This window comes from Antedon bifida, chromosome 4, assembly GCF_963402885.1.
Source record: "Antedon bifida chromosome 4, ecAntBifi1.1, whole genome shotgun sequence".
NCBI lineage: Eukaryota > Metazoa > Echinodermata > Crinoidea > Comatulida > Antedonidae > Antedon > Antedon bifida.
Window position 1 is genome coordinate 5,452,640 of NC_136229.1, and position 20,297 is coordinate 5,472,936.

The 20,297-nt window shown below is 32.2% G+C and overlaps 1 protein-coding gene across 1 annotated transcript; it reads right to left on the reverse strand.

Moving 5' to 3' along the window:
• Nucleotides 1-1,240: 1,240 nt before the first annotated feature.
• LOC144841607 (apicoplast pyruvate carrier 1-like) lies at nt 1,241-20,048 on the reverse strand. The gene is made up of 11 exons (XM_078698047.1): nt 19,866-20,048; nt 17,925-17,992; nt 17,456-17,577; nt 6,766-6,892; nt 5,560-5,708; nt 4,836-4,944; nt 3,919-4,203; nt 3,253-3,375; nt 2,579-2,736; nt 1,894-2,048; nt 1,241-1,379 (listed from the first exon to the last, which is right to left on the reverse strand). The coding sequence occupies exons 1-11, from the start codon at nt 19,963-19,965 to the stop codon at nt 1,324-1,326; spliced, it is 1,452 nt and encodes a 483-aa protein (XP_078554173.1). The 5' UTR covers nt 19,966-20,048; the 3' UTR covers nt 1,241-1,323.
• Between the last annotated feature and the right edge of the window lie 249 nt (nt 20,049-20,297).

Below are 20,297 nucleotides of genomic sequence, written 5' to 3' on the forward strand. Positions count from 1 at the left end.
CACTGTACCCACAGTATTGTCATTATTTTCAGTAATTTGCCTTTGGATTTATATATAGTGTATATATAAATAGAAAGAAGCGATTCTATAACGTAGACTTGTATGAGCAACATACTATTTTATCCACAAATTAAAATGAAAAAAGTAATTGTTTGCACAATCAAATTGTTGTTTTATTATGCTAATTAATTACTTATTTACATACAACATGTCCTATTGGTATATAAGCACTCTAGGCGTTGTTTACTGTTATGATGATGAGAAGAGTTTCTCGAAACATGTCACATTTTAAGACAGTTTGCCTTTTTATTAAAATTAATGCCTCGCTATAGTCATTTTAACAATCAAATTTACGTTTCATAAAAAAATATAGGCTATATAACTTTTCAGATCTTCAGAACACTGTTTGGTTTGTGTAATAAACTCGATAGAATTATACTCAGCACAACGCATTATTACTGAAGATATTTTATTCCATACATTAAGACAATTAAACAAGAAGTACTCACGTCCCAAGAATACCTTATTAATTAATGAAATTGTGATACGACACATTATTGCTAATTTTAAAATAAAGCTGATACATACTTAGCCTCGTCAATTTGAAAGTTACATTTTCTTTATTTAAACAATAAAAACGTCCCTTTTTCGACACAGTACTTTGTCTACACTATCAAACTAGTTTGAAAAAAAAGTGTGATATGCCCAAATATGGTAGTAATATGACATCATTAAGTCCATATATGGGCACATCACATTTTTTTGTCACATAAAGTTTGATAGTGTAGACAGAGCTTATAATAACATTAGATTTGACTTTAATTCTGCGGCTGTAGGTGACGCCTGTTCAGCGTCTTTTGTGATTAGACAAAAAGTTGAATTGAGTGATAGGCTATAGACAGTGTTCAGACGGAATATTATCCGCACCCTGTACTCGTACGGTACTATGTCTAGAGACGATGCGGAACTGCATGCTCTTGTCTCCTGACTATAACCTTTTATTTTATTTCTTTATTCTGACATAAAATCATAGGATAAAAACACAATAAAGTACCGAGACGGCAACCTTATTTCCATTGTGGTCCTAACCTTCCAGACATAGCTGTGTGAGAGTCGGCAATTTTTCAAGAGACAGTAGGCCTACGTTGTTCCCCTCTTCCCGCTAAATAGATCAACCATTGTAAAGCTCTGTCTACACTGTCAAACTAGTTTGACAAAAAAGTGTGATGTGCCCAAATATCATGGTAGTATTATGACGTATCGTGTCCATATAATGGGCACACCACATTTTTTGTCACATAAAATTTGAGTGTATACAGAGCTTTAGATGTTTTCACCTTTCCTCGTCTTTACATTAAATAATAATGTTATAATAAAAGCTGGAAAAAAAAGAGAAAGAGAAATAAAATACTTCATATGTTAGTTGTATTGTAACATGTGCCATCCTTTATGGATATTTGTTAAAAACCTTATATTATTTGAAATAACAGGAAATTGAATTAATCTAAACAATGAAATTATTAGTTTTGGGAACAAAGACTTACAAAGTATTGCAAATTATTTTATCTTTTTAACAAAATATTATATTTATGCATGCAGAATAAAAAATAATTTACCCTATTTTAGAAGCCTTAAGTTCATATTAAACAAATTTAAGACAATTGTTTGCTTAAGGGGGTAGTGGGTTATGGGTGCTTTATTATTTTTTTTATTTTTTAATTGTAATTTTGCTTTTGTTTAAATGTTGTTTTTTTTTGTATATATAAAAGATATGAAAAAAATAAATAAATAAAAGCTAACAAAAAACCCGATTCAGACAAGTGAGTGACATTATTAACGCTGACCTGACACTATCAAAGCTATTTTAAAAAGTAAAGATAATACAATACTTACCACCCAAATAAAAAGTAGCTAAGAGAATAAACATGCCGAACCACCCAATTCGGTCTGTAAGCGTTGTTGCTAAAAGCGCCCCCAATGGGCCCGTGATAATTTGAGATGAGTATACAAGCCCGTAGTTTGCACCAACATGTTTTGCCCCAAATGCTCTGTAGAAATACATAGAACAAAAAATATCATATCATCACTATATATTTCATTTGGGTTGATGATCATCAGTAAAAAATACGCAGAATTGTTTCCACGATACGTCAACTTGAGGGGGCGATAAACTATTCCAAAAACGCGTCTACTTGAGGGCGCTAGTAATTCCAAAATACGCAAATTGTCCAACAGTTCATAGTTTATTTCTTTAAACGTTCTTTGAAATATCCGTTTGTCAATGTGTAATTTTCCCCTTATCACACGACGTAGTTGTTGGTTCTGATTGACCAGCAGCTCGAGTTCGAGTTCCATCATTTTTTCCATTTTATCATAAATGTCCATTTACACAGACGAGCGGTAGCGGTAACGGTAAGCACACAACCTATGTTATTTCTTATGACCATTTTTTACACAACGCGGAGAGGACGGTTGGTTGAGCGGAAACCCACTCAGGATAGATACAGATTCAAGGAACAACGCGGTTTTTGCTTACCGTTACCGCTCGTCTGTTTAAATTTAATTTACTCCTACTTACCTTGCAGTGGCTGTAGGTATTAATGAAAATGTCCCGGACATGCTGATGTTTATCAAACATATCCATATAAGATAGGCATACTGACCCCCACTTCTCGATACTACGTCGAGGGTCAGAAGAAACACAATCATAGAACCACACATGGCTAACGTGGAACCCTGTTGAAATTGAAAGAAATAATTAATCAATTATGATTATGTTGTTATTATTTATTACATTTCTTAAACCAGAGTAGCCGGAACAGTTTAAACTGGTTTTCATTGAGGCCCTGCATGCAACATTATACATTGTTACAAACTCAACAGAGACTTTATTTGTTTGTGTTTTACATAAATAGGTCTATACAAATGTTCTCTTAATTAAGTAAGTAGGCCTATAAGGCCGGCCCTTTACTTCTGTGATCTAAATCTGAAAATCATGTTCGCAATGTTTGCCGGCCAGGAGTTGAACTAGTAGGGACCAAGAAGGTCCGACCTGTGGTCGTATTCACCAATCACACACCAATACTTACCCTTACAATAAACCAAATCTCCTATCCAATTGATTGAGTTATGTGAAATACTAATAATACTAATATTTAAGGGAAATATCTCACTTAAGTGTGATTGGTGAATACGACCACTGTATTTTTAGTCGATTAGTCCAATACATAGTGATTTCTAGAGTAAACATACCTTATATGAGAATTTGTCAGCCATACAGCCCCAAAATATTCGTCCACCCCCATTAAAGACAGCGCTTATTGACCCAGTTAACGATAGAAAATAATCATCATTAATCATCGTTTGTCCATATGCCTAAAATAGAAAACTAACATGTAATTAAACAGTAATTAATGTGTCGGTCGGTCTGTAAATTACGTTTGGGCAGTTTATATGTGAACCTGGGTCGTTTTGCCACTCATTTTTGTCCAGTTATTTATTAAAATCCAATGCCAAATGACGTCATGGTTACAATAAAATCGTTTTATTTCAAGATATTATTGCTCTTATCAAGCATGACGTATGATTTGATTGGAAAATATCATTTTCATCAATAGAAAGCATACAGAGATGGTTATCCTATAGTCATAGGATGAAAACTTGTTAGATTTGCAAAATGCAATTTTGTCTATTTATAGTCGATCGTTATCGTCTTAGTGTAAATGGGCCTTTAGTCCGTTGCTATCAATCTATCAATTATTTTAAGCTTCGATTCTGTTGGAAAAAGTCCATTCGTATCAATTGTCAATTTAATTCTGTCGCTTGTATAGGTTTGTCAACCTGGACCTTTAAAAGTTTCGATTTTTGTTGGACAGTTTTAGGTCAATATTTATTTTATATGTTTATTCTATAACACACCTTATATAAAGCCATTATAAAAACTATTCCTAACACAGTTATCAGATGCGTCGACCAAAGAATCCAAAATGATGTTTCTGTATAAACTTCAAATGGTGGTATATCAAGACCCGTCCATTTCTCATCCACTAGGTCTTCGGTGTCCATCTCTTTGTCTGAATCTCCTTCTTGGACTGCAAACGTGTTATACTCTCCACCAGTTTGCAGAGGTTCTCCACCATCGGCATCGGTCAGGTGTTTCTCGTCTTCCTGGCTAGGTTCCTTAGATGTTGGCTCATCTATGGGCTAAAAAAGGAGAAATGGAGCTTAAAACCGATTGTAACTTATACCCCTTTCACAGAGAGTCCGGAGTGTTTTGGTGTGAAAGTAGAATTAAACAACTCCGGAGTTCAAGACACCGGGATTGAACAACTGAACGTTCTCCGGAGGGCGAACTGCGTTTTGGTGTGAAAGGATTATTATTGGGTTGGTGGATATGCCTATAATGGATTAATTTTCTTGGTAAGACCGACAGTCCATTAAGTCAGGCCTCCTAGAACCCAAACATGGATATTTGTCCTTAAAGCCAGTATAATGGTCAAATAGACATTACAAGCACTATAATCGTATGGAAGGCATTGCAATAATTGAGTCTAAAGCTGACATTTCTTTTTACATAGTTTATTGTGCTGTATTTTTTTTTCAATTTTAGAATAAGCTTATGTGTAGTTAGACCTGATTATTCAATAGTAGGTACTAACCGGATCAAATCGTATGGAAGGCATTGCAATAATTGACGAGTCTAAAGGTGACGTTTCTTCTTACATAGTTTAGTGTGGTGCTAGTATGTTTTTTTTTTCAATTTTAGAATAAGCTTATGTGTAGCTACAGTAAAGCTGATCATTCAAGTTGATCACACCATTATAGTAGGTACTAACCGGATCAAATAATAACAGCACACCGAAAAACTGAATACAGGCGAATGTAATTCCTAGGACAAGAAAGCAAGACGGCACTCTGTCCAAAACGGCAGCTTCAGCAAAATACCTGAAGATAGAAAATACTCATTTTATTAGCAATTTCATTAAAACTAAACAAAACAATGAACATCAACACGTGGGTTTACAGATGTATTGTCCCCCAAAATATGAAAAATGAAAATCATATCAGACTTTAGACAGGTTATTTTGTAGTTTTAATAAAGTTAATAACTTCAGAAAAAATCGACAAAAATAATGATTTCACTTATAAAAGGACAAAAGAAACGGTTAATTTTAACCAAACATTGTCTGACTATTTAGGTATTTTTACTATTATGTGACATTAAAATTCAACAAAAAATGTTTAAAAAAATATCCTTTTAGGGGGACAATATATCTTTAGGAAAGACTTTGAATAGGCATTTCGCAGTTTTAATAATCATTAATTCCGTAGAAAAAGAAGTTGTAAAAAGACAAAATATACGGTTAAATTAAACCTTCCAGTCAATTTTTCAATATAATTACAGTTTATTTAGGTTAATTTTTTTTTTAATCCAATTTTTTGTCAAAATGGATAACTACTTTATGTGACATTAAAATAGCATATTCAACAAAACATTAAAACAAAAATTCAGTTGGACAATACACATCTTTAAATAAAAAAAAGAAGAATATTACGTACTTCTCTGTAGGTTCTTCTTTCAGTGATGAATTAGGAGATAGATTATCTGGGTTGATGTACTCTGTTTCTATTGGGTTCCAGATAACTGCTGCAATCCCATGACCTCCAGTTATCAACCCGTTTACAAGTCCTTTCTTCTCCGGCATCCACTGAATACAAGTAAGTAAATCGTGGTTAGAAACGCTGCAATACCGTTATTCGTTTACATTTCGAAGCTTATATACTCATTCTATTGACATAATTTCATTCTTTTATTTTTCAGCCGATTCTGGGTAATGCATATATTTTCGAGGTACCTATCATAGGAATATTTGCTAATACAACATCACATGTATCTACTAGTAACCTAACCCTTAACATAAGCCTTCATGATAAAGGCACCACGCGTGATATGAATGAGATGCTGTATTACCAAATACGATACCTCGCAAATAGATATAGTTATGTGAAGATACAGCAATCGGGTGCATTTCTCTTCTATATTTCGGTCTTCATATTCATAGAACAGTACATAAACATAAACATACATAATAAACAAAGTTACTTAACAATCTGACAAAAGTTTACATTATAGACTTAGAACAAAAGCTCATCCCCTTTAAAAAAAAAGTTAAATTGTTAACAGAACGAACTAGTGGGTTAAGCTTAACTGTTTTTTAATGAAGCTATAGACCGATTTTCTTGTTTTTTCTTGATTAATTGGCGTAATAATTTATCAACGAAATTACTTGCTTTACAGTAACTTTCACAATTTTAAAGTTGTCGTCCTGTATGTGTATTTCTCTTGAATTTATATACTGACACTGTATGTACCATATGCAACCGTACTTATTGATTTTCAGGAAAATCTATACTATTTGGTGACATCACAAAGGCTTATTAAAATCTCGCGTTATTTTTGTATTATCCAAATGGGCCGAATATTATTATCTGTCGTTCTTTGCATTTTGCGAAAGATCAGAAAATATTCTTTGATTTTGCGATTACGGAAAGTTTCTTAGCGCCTAATAAAATGTATTTATACTTTCCTTTAATTTATTTCCAATCTAAGAAATATCCAACAAAAGGATTTTGTCATCTTTCTGGGTATTAACATTAATTCACTTATTCATCCCCCCCACCCCCCACTCCCCACCTTTTTTTTTGTTTATGGATAGTTTTCATAAAAAGTCATCACTTGATTACCTACACAAATATATTGCTTACCTTCATGGCACACACCAACGCCGGTATGTATGCTATACCAGAACCAATACCAAAGATTAATCCATACGTTAGAAGTACTGAATAAAATGAGTCCTGTATACTAAAGTAAGTCAAAAATACACCCAAGCTGTGGATAAAGAATCAGTCCATGTTTAACAAAAACACCGATGTAGAACCGTAACCGTATTCTTGACAAACTTGGATTGCTTGAGTGCAAAGTTTACCAGTGTATAGGCCTACTAGGCTTAACAGTGTATCAAAGGCTTAACAGTGTATACTATAGTTTACCAGTGTATAGGCCTACTAGGCTTAACAGTGTATCAAAGGCTTAACAGTGTATACTATAGTTTACCAGTGTATAGGCCTACTAGGCTTACCAGTGTATCAAAGGCTTAACAGTGTATCAAAGGCTTAACAGTGTATACTATAGTTTACCAGTGTATAGGCCTACTAGGCTTAACAGTGTATCATAGGCTTAACAGTGTATACTATAGTTTACCAGTGTATAGGACTACTAGGCTTAACAGTGTATCATAGGCTTAACAGTGTATACTATAGTTTACCAGTGTATAGGCCTACTAGGCTTAACAGTGTATCATAGGCTTAACAGTGTATACTATAGTTTAACAGTGTATAGGACTACTAGGCTTAACAGTGTATCATAGGCTTAACAGTGTATACTATAGTTTAACAGTGTATTACTAGGCTTAACAGTGAAGCTTTACTACTTTAGTAGTTTTACTTTCATATTGTACTTGTTCGACTTTTTCTTGTTACTGCTTTTCTAATATGTTATACGGGCACTGTGGGAGAACAGTAGTTTACTACAGAACAGTAAAATTTACCTAAGACAATTTTTCTGCTAAGACGGTTTGATAAATAAGCTTAAGTTATTTGCTTAAGCACTTCTTAAATTTTTCAGCTTAAGCAAAAATATAAGCAAATATTGATAAATGCCAACCCAGGCTACTAGTATAAAGAATAAAGATATAAATAAATAACTAGAATTTAATTCGTCACTTTGACGAATTATAGGTGATCATTTTTATCATTTTACTGAAATTAATTTTTTTTAAACATGCACGTACGTTAACATACGATCGGAAAAAGTTGATGTATGTCATCCTATTATATGCTTATAGTGCTGAGTTGTGCCTATATGCCATATACAATATGTACAGTATATACTGTATATCTATATACAGTGTAGCATAGGTGAAATTACGGGACACACATGTTCTAATTTTTTGGCATGATGACGTTATCAAACTAAACTTTAAGATGACAATTTCGAAAGATAATTAATTGAGCAAAAAAATATAAGATTTGGAAAAAAATTTGGCACGTAGAAGCGCTGTGCGCGCTCTTTGAATTGTGTATAACTTTGATGAAAAATATGAAAAAACTACTTTTTCACTTCAACTGGCCATATGTTAAGGTCACAACATCCGATAGGCTTAATTTTTATATAAATTAATATCTACATTTCATCAGCTTTCATAATAAATTATAATCATCAAGGTAACCTTCAATTCTGAAGAGCTGTAAGATATTCAAATTTACTGCGAAGGTGAAATCACACGGCCTACATTATTCAAGTTTTTACGCGTGATGACGTCATTAAAATGAAGATAGTGTCAACTCATGATAAAGATAATTAATTAAGCAAGCACATACTGAAAGTTGTGCGAAATTCGAGCACACATAACCAAGATGCGCTCTGTTGAATGTGATAATCTACACAAAAAGATAACAAATCCTAATTTTTAAATTCAAGTGGCCATTTGATGACGTCAAAACATTTTGTACGTAAAATGTGTACATGAATTCATATCTACAACTCAATGGCTTCCAGAATAAGTTAAAAAAATCGGGGGTCATCTTGCATTCTGAAGAATTATTTTCATTTTAAAAAAGACCTATTTTTCACCATTTTCAGAACTTTTGTAAAATTAATGTGCGCATTTTGTCATTTTTAACGTGCTCGTATAGCGTTATTTTAAGTCGGAACTGACTCAAATTTGGTGAATGTTCTAAGGATGGTGAGTAGAATGAGATTTGTAAAAAAAAATCATATTTTTTACGCTTTTTAAGTATCGCGCGCGCAAAAACGCATTTTTGCGCAGTACTTTTTTGAAACACGCAAATGGCCTAATTCATGCTCTAAATTGATCAAAACTTAATTTTGAGCTTTTTAAATTTTAAACGCGCGATTTCACGCGCATGACCCTACGTGTGCGTGCGTTTTTATTTGCTAATATTTTTACCCTTGATCTGAAGTTTACGTGTAGTGAATTTCATTATTATGTGATGATTAATTATGGAGATATGATTGATAATGTGATTTCACAAAATGGCGTATAAATGACGTCACGGATGAGTGATCACACTGGAAAGCTTATTAGGACTAAGTTAAAGTATTTGAAAGACATTGTGAAATTTTGGTAATCATTGGCATTAAACTTTTTGAGATATTTGTTACACAAAATCTGTACAGAAAGAAATTGGGAAGTAAAATTGTTTTTGTATAAAAACAATTTTACACTAGAATTTAATTCGTCACTTTGACGAATTATAGGTGATCATTTTTATCATTTTAATGAAATTAACATTTTTTAAACATGCATGTACGTTAACATATGATCGTAGATGTACGCCATCCTACGACATGATGCATATGCTTATAGTGCTGAGTTGTACCTAGTATGTGTCATAGAATATATACTCTATACAGTACAGTGTACAGTATCTATATACAGTGTAACATAGGTGAAATTACGGGAACCACACAATGTTCACATTTTTTGATATGATGGAATTATCAAAATAAACTTGAAGTTGACAATTTCGAAAGATAATGAATTGAGCAAATAAATATAAGAATTGGAAGAGAATTTGGCACGTAGAAGCGCAATGCGCGCTCTTTGAAATTTGTATAACTTTGACTAAAGAAATTTAAAAACTACTTTTTAACTTCAACTGGCCATATGATAACTTCGCAACATCCGATAGGCTTATTTTTTATATGAATTCATATCTACATTTCATCAGCTTTCATAATAATTTATAATTTTCAAGGTCACATTTAATTCTGAAGAGCTGTAAGATATTCAAATGTATGGTGTAGGTGAAATTACACGACCTAGGTTATTCAAGGTTTTACGCGTGATGACGTCATTAAAATGAAAACGCTGACCACTCATGGAAAGATAAATAATTAAGCAAGCACATACTGAAATTTGTGCAAAATTCGAGCACAAATAACCGAGATACGCTCTGTTGAATGTGATAATCTACACAAAAAGATAAAAAATCCTAATTTTTAAATTCAAGTGGCCATTTGATGACGTCACAACATTTTGTACATCAAATGTGTACATGAATTCATATCTACAACTCAATAGCTTCCTGAATAAGTTAAAAAAATTGGGGGTCATCTTGCATTCTGAAGAGTTATTTTCATTTTAAAAAGGCCTTATTTTTCACCATTTTCAAAACTTTTGTGAAATTAATGTGCGCATTTTGTCATTTTTAACATGCTCGTATAGCGTCATTTTAAGTCTGAATGGACTCAAAATCGGTAAATGTACTAAGGATTGTGAGTAGAATATGATTTATTCATCAAATTTTATTTTTTACGCTTTCTAAGATTCGCGTGCGCAAAAACGCATTTTTGCGCAGTAATTTTTTGAAACACGCAAATGGCCTAATTCATGCTCTAAATTGATCAAAACTTAATTTTGAGCTTTTTAAAATTTTAACGCGCGATTTCACGCGCATGACCTTGAAACGCACGAGTTTTTATTTGCTAATATTTTTACCTTTACCTGAAATTTACGTGTAGTGAATTTCATTAATATGTGATAATGAATTATGGAGATATGATTGATAATGTGATTTCACAAAATGGCGTATAAATGACGTCACGGATGAGTGATCACGCTGAAAAGCTTATTATGTCTAAGTTAAAGTATTTGAAAGACATTGTGTAATTTTTGTGATCATTGCAATTCAACTTTTTGAGATAATTGTTACACAAAAAGTGTACAGAAAGAATAAAAAACTAGAATTTAATTCGTCACTTTGACGAATTATAGGTGATCATTTTTATCATTTTAATGAAATTAACATTTTTTAAACATGCACGTACGTTAACATACGATCGTAAAAAGCTGATGTACGCCATCCTATGACATGATGCATATACACTTATAGTGCTGAGTTGTACCTATTATGTGTCATATACAATTATATATACAGTATATACTGTATATCTATATACAGTGTAGCATAGGTAAAATTACGGGACCCACATCATGTTCAAATTTGTTGGTATGATGGAATTATCAAAATAAACTCGAAGATGACAATTTCGAAAGATAATGAATTGAGGAAATAAATATAAGGATTGGAAGAGAATTTGATACGTAGAAGCGCAATGCGCGCTCATTGAAATTTGTATAACTTCGACTAAAGAAATCTAAAAACTACGTTTTAACTTCAACTGGCCATATGATAACATCACAACATCCGATAGGCTTAATTTTTATATGAATTCATATCTACATTTCAACAGCTTTCATAATAAGTTATAATCTTCAAGGTCACCTTTAATTCTGAAGAGCTATTAGATATTCAAATGTATGGTGCATCTAAAATTACACGACCTAGGTTATTCAAGTTTTTACGCGTGATGACGTCATCAAAATAAAAATGTTTACAACCCATGAGAAAGATAATCAATTGAGCAAGCACATTCTAAAATTTTTGCGAAAATCGGGCTCAAATAACGGAGATGCGCTCTATTGAATGTAATAACCCACACAAAAAGATAAAAATTACTAATTTTTAAATTCAAGTGGCCATTTGATGACGTCATTCCATTTTGTACGTCTAATGTGTACATGAATATGTATCTACAACCCAATGGCTTCCCGAATAAGTTAAAAAAATCGGGGGTCACCTGCCATTCTGAAGATTTATATTCATTTTAAAAAGGCCTTATTTTTCACCATTTTCAGCACTTTGATGCAATTAATTTGCGCATTTTGTCATTTTTAACCTGCTCGTATAGCGTTATTTTAAGTTGGAACTGACTCAAATTTGGTGAATGTACTAAGGCTGGTGAGTAGAATGCGATTTGTATAAAAAAATTGCATTTTTTACGCTTTGTAAGTATCGCGCGCGCAAAATATTTTTTTTGCGCAGTAATTTTTTGAAACACGCAAATGCCCTAATTCATGCTCTAAATTGATCAAAACTTAATTTTGAGCTTTTTAAATTTTTAACGCGCGATTTCACGCGCATGACCCTACGTGTGCGCGCGTTTTTATTTGTTAATATTTTTACCCTTGACCTAAAGTTTACGTGTAGTGAATTTCATTAATATGTGATAATGAATTATGGAGATATGATTGATAATGTGATTTCACAAAATGGCGTCTAAATGACGTCACGGATGAGTGATCACGCTGAAAAGCTTATTAGGACTAAGTTAAAGTATTTGAAAGACATTCAGAAATTTTGGTAATCATTGACATTAAACTTTTTGAGATATTTGTTACACAAAATCTGTACAGAAAAAAATTGCGAAGAAACATTTTTTTTTACAAAAACAATTTCTCACTAGAATTTAATTCGTCACTTTGACGAATTATAGGTGATCATTTTTATCATTTTATTGACATTAATATTTTTTAAACATGCACGTATGTTAACATACAATCGGAAAATGTTGATGTATGCCATCCTATTATACGCTATAGTACTGAGTTGTGCCTATTATATGCCATATATATACATTATGTACAGTATATACTGTATATCTATATACAGTGTAGCATTAGTGAAACTACGAACACACATCATGTTCTAATTTTTTGGCACTGATGACATTATCAAAATAAACTTGTGGATAACAATATCGAAAGATAAAGAATTGAGCAATGAAATATAACAATTGGAAGAAAATTTGGCACGTAGAAGCGCGGTGCGCGCTCTTTAAAATTTGTATAACTTTGACGAAAGAGATGAAAAAATTGCTTTTTAATTTAAACTGGCCATATGATAACGTCACAAGATCCGATAGGCCTAATTTTTATATTAATTCATATCTACATTTAACCAGCTCTCATAATAAGTTATAAACATCAAGGTCAACTTTAATTCAGAAGAGCTGTAAGGTATCCAAATATACGTTGTAGGTGAAATTATGTAACCACAGTTAATCAAATTTTAAGACATGATGACGTCATCAAAATGAAAATATTGGCAACTCATGAGTAACATAATTGGTTGAGGTAGAATATATTAAAAATTTAAAGAAAATCGATCACAGATAAGCGAGTTGCGCTCTGTTGAATATGGTGGTCCATTACAAAAGGGGAAAAAACCCTATTTTAAAAATTCATGTGGCCAAATGATGACGTCATACCATTTTGTACGTCTAATGTGTATATACATTTATATCTACAACTCATTGGCTTCCAGAATAAGTTAAAAAAATTGGGGGTCATCGTGCATTCTGAAGAGTTATATTAATTTTAAAAAGGCCTTATTTTTTACTATTTTTAGCACTTTTCTACAATTAATGTGCGCATTTTGTCATTTTTAACCTGCTCGTATAGCGTTATTTTAAGTCGGAACAGACTCAAATTTGGTGAATGTACTAAGGATGGTGAGTAGAATACGATTTGTAAAAAAAATTCATATTTTGTACGCACTTTAAGAATTGCGCACGCAAAAACGCATTTTTGCGCAGTAATTTTTTGAAACACGCAAATGGCCTAACTCATGCTCTAAATTGATCAAAACTTAATTTGGAGCTTTTTAAATTTTTAACGCGCAATTTCACGTGCATGACCTTGAAAAATGTAAGTTTTTATTTGTTAATATTTTTATCCTTCACCTGAAGTTTACGTATAGTGAATTTTATTGATATGTGATAAAGAGTTATGGAGATATGATTGATAGTGTGATTTCACAAAATCGCGTATTAATGACGTCACGGTTGAGTGATCACGCTGAAAAGCTTATTATGGCTAAGTTAAAGTATTTGAAAGACATTGTGAAATTTTTGTGATCATTGTTATTCAACTTTTTGAGATAATTGCTAAACAAAAGTGTACAGAAAGAATAATAATAATAACAATAATAAAGATTTTGTACAATAACAATAGGTGATCATTTTATTCTAAATGATCACCTAACTAGAATTTAATTCGTCACTTTGACGAATTATAGGTGATCATTTTTATCATTTTATTGACATTAATATTTTTTAAACATGCACGTATGTTAACATACAATCGGAAAATGTTGATGTATGCCATCCTATTATACGCTATAGTACTGAGTTGTGCCTATTATATGCCATATATATACATTATGTACAGTATATACTGTATATCTATATACAGTGTAGCATTAGTGAAACTACGAACACACATCATGTTCTAATTTTTTGGCACTGATGACATTATCAAAATAAACTTGTGGATAACAATATCGAAAGATAAAGAATTGAGCAATGAAATATAACAATTGGAAGAAAATTTGGCACGTAGAAGCGCGGTGCGCGCTCTTTAAAATTTGTATAACTTTGACGAAAGAGATGAAAAAATTGCTTTTTAATTTAAACTGGCCATATGATAACGTCACAAGATCCGATAGGCCTAATTTTTATATTAATTCATATCTACATTTAACCAGCTCTCATAATAAGTTATAAACATCAAGGTCAACTTTAATTCAGAAGAGCTGTAAGGTATCCAAATATACGTTGTAGGTGAAATTATGTAACCACAGTTAATCAAATTTTAAGACATGATGACGTCATCAAAATGAAAATATTGGCAACTCATGAGTAACATAATTGGTTGAGGTAGAATATATTAAAAATTTAAAGAAAATCGATCACAGATAAGCGAGTTGCGCTCTGTTGAATATGGTGGTCCATTACAAAAGGGGAAAAAACCCTATTTTAAAAATTCATGTGGCCAAATGATGACGTCATACCATTTTGTACGTCTAATGTGTATATACATTTATATCTACAACTCATTGGCTTCCAGAATAAGTTAAAAAAATTGGGGGTCATCGTGCATTCTGAAGAGTTATATTAATTTTAAAAAGGCCTTATTTTTTACTATTTTTAGCACTTTTCTACAATTAATGTGCGCATTTTGTCATTTTTAACCTGCTCGTATAGCGTTATTTTAAGTCGGAACAGACTCAAATTTGGTGAATGTACTAAGGATGGTGAGTAGAATACGATTTGTAAAAAAAATTCATATTTTTTACGCACTTTAAGAATTGCGCACGCAAAAACGCATTTTTGCGCAGTAATTTTTTGAAACACGCAAATGGCCTAACTCATGCTCTAAATTGATCAAAACTTAATTTGGAGCTTTTTAAATTTTTAACGCGCAATTTCACGTGCATGACCTTGAAAAATGTAAGTTTTTATTTGTTAATATTTTTATCCTTCACCTGAAGTTTACGTATAGTGAATTTTATTGATATGTGATAAAGAGTTATGGAGATATGATTGATAGTGTGATTTCACAAAATCGCGTATTAATGACGTCACGGTTGAGTGATCACGCTGAAAAGCTTATTATGGCTAAGTTAAAGTATTTGAAAGACATTGTGAAATTTTTGTGATCATTGTTATTCAACTTTTTGAGATAATTGCTAAACAAAAGTGTACAGAAAGAATAATAATAATAACAATAATAAAGATTTTGTACAATAACAATAGGTGATCATTTTATTCTAAATGATCACCTAAAAAAATAATAAAAAAAAAAATAAATAAAGATTTCATACAATAACAATAGGTGATCATTTTATTCTAAATGATCACCTAACTAGAATTTAATTCGTCACTTTGACGAATTATAGGTGATCATTTTTATCATTTTACTGAAATTAATTTTTTTTAAACATGCACGTACGTTAACATACGATCGGAAAATGTTGATGTATGCCATCCTATTATATGCTTATAGTGCTGAGTTGTGCCTATATGCCATATACAATATGTACAGTATATACTGTATATCTATATACAGTGTAGCATAGGTGAAATTACGGGACACACATGTTCTAATTTTTTGGCATGATGACGTTATCAAACTAAACTTTAAGATGACAATTTCGAAAGATAATTAATTGAGCAAAAAAATATAAGATTTGGAAAAAAAATTTGGCACGTAGAAGCGCTGTGCGCGCTCTTTGAATTGTGTATAACTTTGACGAAAAATATGAAAAAACTACTTTTTCACTTCAACTGGCCATATGTTAACGTCACAACATCCGATAGGCTTAATTTTTATATGAATTAATATCTACATTTCATCAGCTTTCATAATAAATTATAATCATCAAGGTAACCTTCAATTCTGAAGAGCTGTAAGATATTCAAATTTACTGCGAAGGTGAAATTACACGGCCTACGTTATTCAAGTTTTTACGCGTGATGACGTCATTAAAATGAAGATAGTGTCAACTCATGATAAAGATAATTAATTAAGCAAGCACATACTGAAAGTTGTGCGAAATTCGAGCACACATAACCAAGATGCGCTCTGTTGAATGTGATAATCTACACAAAAAGATAACAAATCCTAATTTTTAAATTCAAGTGGCCATTTGATGACGTCAAAACATTTTGTACGTAAAATGTGTACATGAATTCATATCTACAACTCAATGGCTTCCAGAATAAGTTAAAAAAATCGGGGGTCATCTTGCATTCTGAAGAATTATTTTCATTTAAAAAAAGACCTATTTTTCACCATTTTCAGAACTTTTGTAAAATTAATGTGCGCATTTTGTCATTTTTAACGTGCTCGTATAGCGTTATTTTAAGTCGGAACTGACTCAAATTTGGTGAATGTACTAAGGATGGTGAGTAGAATGAGATTTGTAAAAAAAATTCATATTTTTTACGCTTTTTAAGTATCGCGCGCGCAAAAACGCATTTTTGCGCAGTAATTTTTTGAAACACGCAAATGGCCTAATTCATGCTCTAAATTGATCAAAACTTAATTTTGAGCGTTTTAAATTTTTAACGCGCGATATTACGCGCATGAACCTATGTGCGCGTGCGTTTTTATTTGCTAATATTTTTACCCTTGATCTGAAGTTTACGTGTAGTGAATTTCATTAATATGTGATAATGAATTATGGAGATATGATTGATAATGTGATTTCGCAAAATGGCGTATAAATGTCGTCACGGATGAGTGATCACGCTGGAAAGCTTATTAGGATTAAGTTATATTATTTGAAAGATATTCTGAAATTTTTGTAATCATTGACATTAAACTTTTTGAGATAATTGTTACACAAAATAGTGTACAGAAACAATAAAAAGAAAAAAAAAAAGAAAAAAAATAATAATAAAGATTTTATACAATAACAATAGGTGATCATTTTATTCTAAATGATCACCTAATAAACAGTCAGCCGCCATCCCCGATCCCCTCCCCCAAATACTAAATATGGGTAGGCAGATTAGGTAGATATTTTGTAATCAAAATGAAAAAATGTAATCAAAATGGTATTACTTTTTCTTTGAAATCTCTGAATTCAAATACAAATGCATATACGACTTTTGTAGGGTATTTTTAAAGCATGAAACTAATAACGTGCAAACATTACAACATTTAAAAAAAGACGGTACCTGGCCAACCAACATCCTGTGATAGACACCAGTCGTGGGCCTACACGCTCGTCTAAGACGCCCCCTAACGGAACAGTTGCTCCATAACATGTTATTAACAGCAGAAAGATTGAAGTGGTATCCTACAAAATAGAAATTCATGTTATATCACATAATGATTATAACGATGACTTTTATGCGGGCCTAAAGGCCAAATTTATACAGACGAGCAGTAACGGTAATAAAAATATAGAATATATTATTATTCCTTATGACCATTTACACGCAACGCGGAGCGGATGGGCGGTTTCCGCTCAGGAAAGATACAGATCCTACGTTAAACAAGCTACGCGGTTTTCCGCTTGCCGTTACCGCTCGTCTGTGTACATTTGGCTAAAAGTAAACTCAAGGCATATTGCATGCAACGCGTTAGTAATCATGGCCTACATTTTATAGACCGTTCTCCTTAAACAATACAACGTATGCTTACCTTGTATCTTATTCCCTCTGATGGTGTTCGTTCCCGAAGATAGGAAGTGATGTATGACGTAAGGTTACCTGAAAACAGGAAATCTTAATTTAGTAAGCATAACAAAAATAAGGTGTGACTCCTGAAAGGTCTATATACATGCAATTGTAATACTCCACCTAGGGTGTTGGTGGTATATAACAATAAATTTAATGATTGATTAGATTAATTGAATATTAAATTAAATTTTTCAATTAAATTCAATTGTATTTTGCTAACGATGCCATCAAGGGCAAATGTCCGCATAAAGACAATATAATATGAATGCATAATTGAAAAAATACAATTTTAATATCATCCGGGATGGCAGAAATGGGATTAACATTGATTTTATAAGCGGGAGATAAGATCCATAGTCAATTACTAATTAAACAATTCAATAGGTTCAATAGGAGCCATTTTAAAGTGATACCCGCAGACCTCGATTGAAAACACATACCAAAGACCAGGGACCCAATGTGAATATTAAATTAGATTTTTCAATTAAATTCAATTGTATTTTGCTAACGATGCCATCAAGGGCAAATGTCCGCATAACGACAATATAATATGAATGCATAATTGAAAAAATACAATATAAACAATTTTAATATCATCCGCGATGGCAGAAATGGGATTAATATTGATCTTATAAGCGGGAGATAGGATCCATAGTCAATTACGTAGCCGGCCCAAAATGGTATTTATAAGTATAATAATCAGACACAAAGTATATCACATTATTCTATATTCAACATTTATTACGGTAATTACAAGTTTAATTTGTTTTAATGTTCGTTCTAGGCCTCGGTATTGCATTTTGTTTTATCTTCCCATGATTATTCTTAATTGATTTTCCTTTGTCGTATAAATAACCATGCAATAAACGTTGTAATATTTGCTGATTGTGGTACGCAACGACATAGCCTTAAAGAAGCGGTAAACACGATAATTGACTGATCTATTCATGTTCCTCTCATTCTTTACCTTATGGTCCTAACCATGGTCCCTGACTGCATCCTAATTTTCAACATATGACCTATGCGTTGTTAGATAATTGCCTAATAAATTCATGGCATTGAACTCGCTATATAACCGATTATATGAAATTCAGTTTGCTCTTTGAATTTCATATCCCCATTTATACTACTGTATGGTCACGGGGTTATAATTGCATAGAAATATCTATGTTAACAAAGAGAGCACGATAGTGATTCTATAGGCCTACTTATTATATAGGCCTCCTAGTTAAACAATTCAATAGGTTCAATAAGAGCCATTTTAAAGTGATACCCGCAGACTTCGATTGAAAACACATACCAAAGACCAGGGACCCAGGGTCTCTGTTTTGTCGCTCGATGTCTCTTTCTGCTCTCTAACTTCCTCTAAAACTGTTCTCAACATTACGTTATAACTATTAGGTGGTCTGTGTTTTTTAAATCTCGAAAACAGAGACCCCAACAAAAACTTATAATTACGTTATATAGGGGTCTCTATTATTCTTGAAATCTCAAAAACAGAAAACCAACAAAAGGCGTATAATAATTGTTACGTTATAAAGAAGAATTCGAAAAATATAAAAAAAACTTAAGAAGCTTTTATGGGATAAATGTAATTATTGTTCAAGTGCCTATACGTAATGGTAGATCCACAGAGATATGGCCAATTCACGTCGACACAGCTTAATTCTGAGCTAATAGTTGTGGTGGAATTGGGTAGAATAAGCATTACTCTATACTATCCCCTCCTTTTAAACATTTTTTTACTTCGTCTGAATTATAATATGTTGTATATCAATGGATTTTAGAAATATATTTAAGCGTTAGCTCTTTAATTTTATGACTACATTGTTTATTATCCTATTCATCTATAAATTGTCTAATTAGTAATGGACGAAATAATATTGATTTATTTTAGACTTACCAAATGTGTAACGACTGCCTAACGTTATATGTATCAATACTCCGCCTAAAATAACTAGCCATGCCTTCCATCGGACGCTCGCAAAACGTGACGTCATCATCTCAGAAGATCTAAGAACCAAGTTTTGGGCACTTCTACACCCTTCTCATAGCATGTATTGTTGTTTTATAGTGATTCACTAAATCGTTATGATATTTCCGTTTAAAGTGATGTGACATGAGAACGTAACATCTGTGATAGATTCTTTTGTTTGGATCTATTGAATCGATAATTTTCAAAAGGGACTTTGTGTCACAAATCACTGAGTTTTCTGTCTGTAGCCTAAAATACAATAGATGGTCGTTTATTGAAATACTTAATACCTTTTACCATACCCTTGTGCAGCTTTTTTTTAAACAAGTCCATGTTTTACATAAAGACTTGGCCCTGATT